Source organism: Corvus moneduloides, chromosome 1, assembly GCF_009650955.1.
Source record: "Corvus moneduloides isolate bCorMon1 chromosome 1, bCorMon1.pri, whole genome shotgun sequence".
Classification (NCBI taxonomy): Eukaryota; Metazoa; Chordata; class Aves; order Passeriformes; family Corvidae; genus Corvus; species Corvus moneduloides.
Genome location: NC_045476.1, coordinates 25,874,788 through 25,883,412, shown reverse-complemented (window position 1 = coordinate 25,883,412; position 8,625 = coordinate 25,874,788). Strand labels below are relative to the sequence as shown.

Genomic DNA, 8,625 nt, shown 5'->3' with positions numbered 1-8,625 from the left:
TGAGTTTTATTTTTTATGTTTTATTGACAGCCAACCTGAGGAAAAGTCCATTTCCTTGGTCCAAAAGACCAAGGAAAAGTCCAGGCAATGTTTAGAAGCTTTCAATTAATCTAAAAGCAGTGGAAAAATTTGCTTCAGACTACAAAATTACTTGGTAGATGAGTTAAAGTAATCGGAGGGAGGGAGGGAGGGAGGGAGAGAGAGGGAGAGGTTTCTGCTGCTTGTGTAAAGTTGTAATCTGACTGTTAAAATAGCAGGGTTCAATCAGGCTGCTTTATCTCAAACAACAGCTGCCAGGACAACCTCTCCAAAGGCCCAAGTGAGTAATTTCCTTTCCTCAGTTGCAGCTCTCTGCCCCTGCTGGGAGTGCTGTTAACTTCCTCCTGAGGGCAGACGAAAGCAAGAGCTCTCAGGATGCTGCTGCTTCCTCTCCTGGCCCTGGCTGCAGCCTGGTCTCATAGGTTCCCTTCGTCACCATGACACAGGGTAGTGGAAGCATCCCATGTTTATGTGTGTGAATGAATAGCAAGCTAAGAGTATTTGTTCTGTTTTCTCTCTTTCTTTCTAGATGGACAAGCACAAGTGCTTCTAAAGCAGAGACAAGTATCCGTTACCAAAGGGCACAAGACCACTACATCAGTGGACTGTATAGCCGAGGATATTCCTGATTTCCAGTCTGCATATATACATTGGTACCGACAGGTACCCTCCAAAGCTCCAGAATGGATTCTGTATATCGGACCTGGTGCAGTTTCTTACAATGACAATTCCTATAGCAACAAGTATTCTTCTTTGAAGGAAGGTACAAACATCTGCACTTTCACAATCAGTGACATCAATTCCAGTGATGAAGGTACCTACTATTGTGCCTACTGGCATTTCCACAAAACTAGCAGGTGACAGGCAGCCTGTACAGAAAGCTGCCTGTGCTCTGAGGGGCAGGTTTTCTGTCAAATGCAGAGAATCGTAATTGCACTTTCCTGCCTCTAAAATACCCCAACATGTTTATGCTGAGTATGTTTATATGAATATCAGACAAGGGGAAAAGCAAAGATGTGCTACAACTTAGGTGGTATAATGCACCGTGCTGGTGAAAATGAGCACTCCTGTGGGTGATGGCATTGCAGCTAAACTATATAGTAACACAGATCATCTCTGAATAGTATAGACACTGTCCCAAACAGAGTCTGAGAAAGCAAAAATGAAGCAATGTTGGGGAGGGAGCATAGGAGGCAGATATTTGCACTTAAGATCTAGCCTGGGGGGCTTCAAATACAGGTGATGGCTTCAGATACAGGTTATACTTACCAGTAGTCACTCCCATCTTAACGGTTATGATGACAATGACTTTTGTAGGCAAGGATCTATTACACTGGGCAACACCTGAAAAGACTGTTCCAAGAAAGAGTTGTGAAGACCATTTACAAGGCAAGCTGCAGATTAAACCAGGGAATGTACAGAAGTCGTGATACAGCACTGCTCAGCCAGACAGCTGTGAGGAGACCTGCAGTGAAATTTGACTCATGTGGCAAGGGTATTCACAACCCCTGTCCATGCAAGTTCTTTTTTTCTTCTTTCATTGTAGATATATCTGTACTACAGGACCTGACACAAACTCATGTATTTATCACAAGGACGACAGAAGAATATGAACTTTCTGTACTAGTTGTAACATGAGATTTATTTGCATACAGTGCTATTGACAAAGGCCTAAAAAAGATCCAGAGGATTCTCTCTTTTGGGTCATAAAATGTGAAATTTTTTCTCAGGGAAGAGCATGGTGTATGGTGGCTGCAGCCCAAGGGACCATTTGCTATAAAGTCTTTGCTGGGCACATTTGCAGCCTTTGAAATTAGGGAAAGTACAAGAAAAAGCAAGGGGCAGCAAATACCTGGCTGACAGAAATGCATGCTTTGCTCTGGTTTTGCCACAGCCACTGAGGCTGTCTTGTAATAGAGCCACCAGCTGTATTTTTCCTATTTGGTGCTACAACCCCATTATCAAGGAAGGCAGGCACTTGCACAGGGTCCAACCACCTTGCCGCTGGCAAGACACTACTGCCTGAGGAACTCCTTATTTCATGCAACAACCTGAGAGAGTTAAAGGAATGCAAAGATCTTCCAAAAAAATGCATCATGGCTAGTCAGTGCAATCAAATGTTTACATGGCATTTTATGTATCTGTAATTCTTGATGCTCAGTGAAATTAACAGCTGCCTGTTTTTTCTAAGATAGATAGATAGATAGACGAATATAATTAAGTATTCCTGGGCCTGTTCCTGTGCAGTTGGAGATGCAAAGCTAACCAAAAGTCTTCCCCGCAGGAGAGGAGAGACATAGTCCATCGACCAATCTGAAGCAGGCAAACTCTTTTCTGTTCCTCTACCTCTTTCTGCCCCAAAGCCCCCCTTTTATACTATAAATTTTTGGCCCTTTCCAATGAGATGGAAAAATCACATGCTGTAGATGGGGTTTTGTAACTTTGGTCATACGTGTATTACATGTCTCATGTTCTTTCCTCATTTACATTCCAAGGGGCATGAAAGTTAAATATGTCAGTTAAAGTGTCACTTACTTTTGGTCAGAATTTATAGTTGACACAAGAGGTAAAATAAACACTTTGGCCCCCCTCCAATGTCTGAGGCAGCCTTTGCTGTCTGACCTTTTCCAGAGAGTCTTTGTGTGCCTTTTCTCCTCAGCAGACCAGATTTACAACAAAGCTCAATTTTCAGGGTGAAGGGAGAGTGAGGACAAGGGCTGGTACATAGGCACAGGTGCTCCTCTGTGCCTCACTGAAACAACACGGGGATGTGAGACCTCCACTTCGCCCCAGGCATCCTTTGGTTGTGAGACCTTGCTCAAGCCAGGTGTAAGGGCAGCACAGAGCCCAGCTCATGTTATCCGCAACCAGCCTGATAAATTCCACGCCGACTTAAAGCAACGCTGTACAACTTCGACCATTTGCCACACTGTTGCAGGCAGATGCCCTCAGGTGGGAAGTAGCCTGCCCATCTCTCCATCCTGTCAAGGTCCCTCTGAAGGGCTGCACAGCCCTCTGGGGTATCAGCCACTGCTCCTCCTCCCTGCTTTGTGCCATCAGTGAACTGAGGAGGCATCTGCCCCTTCATCCAGGTCATTGATTAACAAGTTAAACAATACGGGGGCCAGTATTGAACCTTGGCAGACACTACTAGTGACTGGCCTAGTTACGGCCTAGCTGGGGCTATTTAGCCTGGACACGAAAATGCCTAGGGGAGACCCTATTGGAGCCTTCCAGTACCTAAAGGGGGCTTATGAAAAACAAATCTTTACATGGCTAGATGGTGATAGAAGAAGGGGGAAGAGTTTCAAACTGAAAGAGCTTTTGAGTAGATGTTAGGAAGAAATTCTTTACTCTGAGAGTGGTGAGTCACTGGAACAGACAACCCAGAGAAGATCTAGATGCTCCACCACTTGATGTGTTCAAGGCCAGGTCGGATGGGCCCTGAGCAACCTGACCTAGAGGGTGCCATGGAATGGAGGTGAGAGCTAGATGACCTTTAAGATCCCTCCTTATTACAGCTGGTGGTGGGGTCCGAGGCTGTGACCCAGGAAGAGATGACCGGTCCGGAGAGATGGTCCCAAAAGGAATTGCCTGCCCGAGGTCCGGTGTCTTCCTCTCAGCTGCTGGCAGAGGAGCCCTTGCAGAAGCTGTCAGCTCTTTAGTGATATCAGCTCATGATTCCAGCTCAGCTCTGCAGGGCAGCCTCTAGGCCAAACCAGACCAGAGAGAGACGAGAAGGCTCGTGTGGCTGGTTCCGCACGAAGGGAGCTTTATTGTTGGTCCCCTCCGGCGAAGGGGGGAGCCAGGGACGAGCTCTCTCCCCCACAGAGGCGAATTGGTCTTCTTTTATAGGGATACAGGGGATCAGCAAGGGGACCAATGGATTACAGAGGGTCTGGGATAGACCAATGGGTTACAGAATGATCTGCATAGGGCCTCCCAAAGGATTGTGGGTCTACTTTTCCTCGCCATGACCCAAAAGTCGTTTCCTTTCCAGGGAGTCCTGCTGGGCGATTGCAAAATCTTTTATCTCAGCAGACATCCCTCCAGGGCAGGGGCTGGGCATATCCCACACCTCCTAACCCAAAGCATTCTATTATTCTATGATTCTCTGAAGTTCTAAGGAAGGGCTGGCGGAACATGCTTCTGGGACAGCTTTGATGTATCTAAGGAGAACATCCTTGGTAAGGGCCAGGCTGAAAAACTTGAGCTTTTTATATGTGTGCTCAGTAGGTAAGTCTGATATAAGTGTAGTAGGTAGACAGATGAAGAAGATTTTTTTTCAGATTGAGTATTTTTTGTCCTTTCTACGCTGTTTCTGCTGTGGTCTAGTTTATCAGTAAATTTAACACCCTCTGTGGTAGTGAGTTGAAGAATAACCATTGGATGTGCTGAATGAGTAATTTCCTCCTCCCAGTCATTTGATGGCTTGTCCACCTGAAGAGTTTTATAGCATTTCTGTCTCTATTTATTTCATTTTCAGGTCTAATCTGCACAGGCAGTATGTTGCTGTTTCCAGTCCTTCTTGCAATTTTATTTTGGTCCTGTAAGCCCTTTTTCCTCTCCTCTCTCCTTCCCATCTACAGTGAACACAGGCCTGATTCCAAACTCCAGGAGTTTCTCCCCTCATGCAATTTCTCTGCTTTCACTTCCAGGTGTAGACATGCAGTCAGTGCCAGTGCAAACTCCAGAGCTGCAGAAGCAGATGAAGGGCATGTCTGCCAGCATGTCATGTCAACTGGAGGCCACAGCCATCGTGCACTGGTACAGGCAGCTTCCTGGAGAGCCACCGAAGAGGATACTGTATGTGTCCGGAGGGACGCCTGTTTATGAGGACAAAAACGACAGAAATAGATTTCAAGTTCAGATTGCTCCTACTCAGCTTGTATATGGTCTCACGATAAATTTTTTAACCCCGAGGGATTCTGGCATTTATTACTGTGCGTACTGGTTTTATCAAGGCACCACAGCATTAGTTGGGCAAAGATAAGCCTTACAAAAAGACTTTTTGTGCTCTGAACCGCAAGCTCTGAACTCTGCTAAAAATTCAAATACTTCCTTATTCCACCCCTTTCATGGTTTTCTGCAGCAGGAGAGGAAAAACAACGTGTTATGACAAGTGTTAAATATCTGATGTTGACGAGCAGTATATCATTTCAGTACTCAGATTTATATGCAACATCCAGAGAGTGAAGCCTTCCTGTCACTTTAAGATAAATGTATGAAACATTGGTCTTAAAATGAAGGTTAGATTTTACTGAAAGCACTCACCTGACAGTGAACACAGTCTGTCTCTGTGTGTGAGTTATAAATTTCTCTTCTCTGTTAGAATCCTAGCAAGCAGAGCAACATTTCTTCATCCCCTCAGTATGTTCTCTTGAAAAAAAGACATGAATATGGAAGAAGGAGGGAAAACCAGGTGATCTTGCACATCCTCCTTCATATTTTTCTTTTGCCTTCCTTTGCATTTCAGTCACTAAAAATTCCTACAACAGCCCAGAAAACCTAATTTTATTGTCCTCATTTGATATGTCCAAGACATAAATTGAAATCCTGACAAGCAGAGATTCTCAGAACCTTTGGGTTAAATGTACTGAGTTTTAGAAATCAGATTCTACAATCACAGACTGGTTCCAGGAAAGCTGGCATTTTCCTGACAGCTAGGTCAGAACACTGAGATACTTCTATGTCTTAAATTTTCTTGAATTAGAGTGCACATGTTCAGCATCCTTTGAGATACTCCTCTAATGCATCTGGACCTTAAAAATGAGCACAAATACCTCCACAGTGATGGGGTTATAGTTCCACAGGCTCTGAACACCTTTTTTGTTAAAGTTTCTATGTGATTTGAGTATATAACATCTTGCTATGGACTTTCTGTCCTCCTCAACTATTTGAAAAATAGGCTGTAGTACATGTGACTGCAGATGTTAACTTCAGTCAGCCTGCCTTTTGTCTTTGTATTGTGGAATCTAAGAATTTCTCACAACCAGTCTAGGAGGTTTCAGGAGTGAGTTGGCAGCAACCTTCTGACATGTGTGATTGGGCAGCCAACAAGGACCTTGTGGATGGAAAGGTCAGGGCAACCTTGGCTGCAGTGACCATGAGCCAGTGGCATTCAGACTCCTGAGAGAAGGCAGCAGGGCAAAAGGCAGGACCTCAACCCTGGACTTCAGGAGAGCAGACTTTAAAGTTCTTCAGAAATCTTGCTTGGAAGCACCACATTGGATACAACGCTGGAGAGAGGTGTCCAGGAATGCTAGTTGATATTCAAGAATCTTCTCCAAGTTGAAGGAAGGTCCAGCCTGACACCTAGAAAACCAAGTAGAGGCAGCAGGAGTACCTCATGAATAAGCAAAAAGCTGCTGACTTTAATCAGGCATAAAAATGAAGTATAAAAGAGGTGGAATCAGGGGCAGGTGATCCAGGAGGAGTGTGGAGCTGCTATTCAACCATGCAGGAATGTGCTTAGGAAAGCAGTAACACAGCTAGAATTGAATTTGGCAAATGATGTAAAGGGGAACAAGAAAGGATTCTACAAATACAGCAGTGGTAAAAGAAAGACTAGGGAAAGCTGCTGGATGGGGCAGGGAAACTGGTGATGTATGACATGGAAAAACCTGAGGTACTCAGTATTTCCTTTGCCTCAGCATTCACCCGTAAGAATGGCCTTCAGGTGTCCCAGGCCCCTGAGACCAGATGGAAAGTTTGGAATAAGAAAGACTTAGCCTTTGGTGGAGGAGGATCAAGCTAGTGAGCACTTAAATTGCACACACCTAAGTCAATGGTGCCTGATGGAATGTTCCCACAAGTGCTAAGTGCCTTTGCAAAGACACTCTTACTTACCTTTGGAAGGTCACAACAGTCAGCACAGGTTCCTGAAGACTAGAAGAAATCAAACGTCACTCTTATTTTCAAGAAAGAGAAAAAGGAAGACGTAGGGAACTACAGTCAGGTTAGCCCTATCTCAGTCTGGGAAGGTGATGGAGCCACTAATCCTGGAAACCATTTACAGACACTGTCATAGGTTAGCAAGCTAAGTCTCGGAAGTGATGTTCTTCCTACAGCTTTCTCTATGACCTGACAGAACCTATCAGCTGGCCACTTTGAATATGGACAATTCTTTAAGCCACTTAAAGTTGTGACCGCCTCTGTGATACACACTTAAGAATAGACAAGCTCCCCCCAAGTCTGTCTCTCCCGTTTCCGGCGCTGGCACAGGTGGCTGCGGGGCCCAAGCAGGGGCCAGTGGGCCATGGCTCCAGGATGACCCCCCCAGCAGGGCTGTGGGCAGCCAGAGCGGCTCGGAACCCCCCCACTTCGGCAGAGGTCAGGTGACCAACAGCGATAAGGCACATTCCAGCTGCAAGGCCGAGGTGAGATTAACCCTTTTACTGCTGTGAAGAGCTGAAAACCTGAGGGAAGAGAAAGAGGAGATGCTTAAATCTGAAAGTCTGTTGTGAAGCTATGATATATCAGAGTACCCGCTGTAATTTCATGAAGATCTGGGGGGTGGAGTGTTCAACTCGTAAGCAAAAGCACCTGCGCTGAGATAGGCAGATGCTGACGCAGCTGTAATTTCATGAGAAGTTTGGACAGGGAGAGATGGAAGCAATGAGGACTTTGGCTCCAAATGGAAAAGGAGAAGCCTCAGTTCCTAGAGATGCTCTCAGAAATAGTCCTAAAGATGAAGATGAGGAAGACCCTTTACTCCCGGGGAAGGAGAAGGGCCTCTGTTCTTAGAGATAAAATGCTCCCAGAGATGGGTGAAGAGAACTTTTGCTTCTGAACGGCTCAACCTTAAAATTGTACCCCAAAAAACTTCAAGAGTGGACCCTCGAAAGCAGTTGTGGGAAAAGCTGCAAGTTGGGGGAAGAGACTCGCATGCGAGCAGAGAGACTCCTCTTCCTAAATGGACTGAACAATATTTGGAAGTGGGTGGCTGTCTCGTTGTGATAATGTTTTCATAGCACGAGCAAGAAGAGACTTCTCTTTCTAAATGGACTGAACAAGGTTATTATGGAAGTGGTAAACAGACTGAACATCTCAAGGGTTGTCTTTTTACTTTGCCAGTGGGAGAAGGGAAGAAGGTGGGGGGAGGAGGAGAGTTCTGAAGGTATGGTATAATTTTTTTTCCTCTTTTAGGTCTGTTAATAAACTTCTTTATATTCTTTCAAGTTTGGTGCCTGCTTTGCATTTCTCCTAATTCTTATCTCACAGAAGATAAACAGTAATGAGTATCTTGGACCAAACCACTACAGACACAGGAAGGTGAAGAAGGTGATCAGGATTAGCCAGCATTGATGTACAAGGAGGAAGTTATTTAGATATATTTAAATAACAAAGCTCTTTGAAAAATGGATTTTGGCCATTTCATCAGTGACAAGTCTATTTAGTGATAATTTGAACCTGGAAAGGTATTTCATAAAACAATATTCTGGCCACTGTATGTGTCTTCTTGGCATAGACACTATCATATTTGGCCAATAATTATTCCTACTTGGAGACTTACTGTGCTAGAAAGCTTACAGTACAAAACCCAGACAGTGTCTGTAAATTAGGCATTTAATCATGTGAGACCCA

The 8,625-nt window shown here is 44.8% G+C and overlaps 1 long non-coding RNA gene and 2 gene segments (V, D, J or C); 2 read left to right on the top strand and 1 right to left on the bottom strand.

Moving 5' to 3' along the window:
• Positions 1-476: 476 nt before the first annotated feature.
• On the top strand, positions 477-1,677 carry LOC116436060. The segment is given in 3 exon segments: positions 477-486; positions 569-853; positions 1,586-1,677. Coding segments are annotated over 3 exon segments (387 nt in total).
• Positions 1,678-4,447: 2,770 nt separating this feature from the next.
• Positions 4,448-5,032, top strand: LOC116441154. The segment is given in 2 exon segments: positions 4,448-4,588; positions 4,698-5,032. Coding segments are annotated over 2 exon segments (378 nt in total).
• On the bottom strand, positions 4,697-7,132 carry LOC116441193. Its single transcript, XR_004238952.1, has 2 exons — positions 5,314-7,132; positions 4,697-4,865 (listed from the first exon to the last, which is right to left on the bottom strand). It is a non-coding gene; the product is annotated as an uncharacterized LOC116441193 (long non-coding RNA).
• Positions 7,133-8,625: the final 1,493 nt, after the last annotated feature.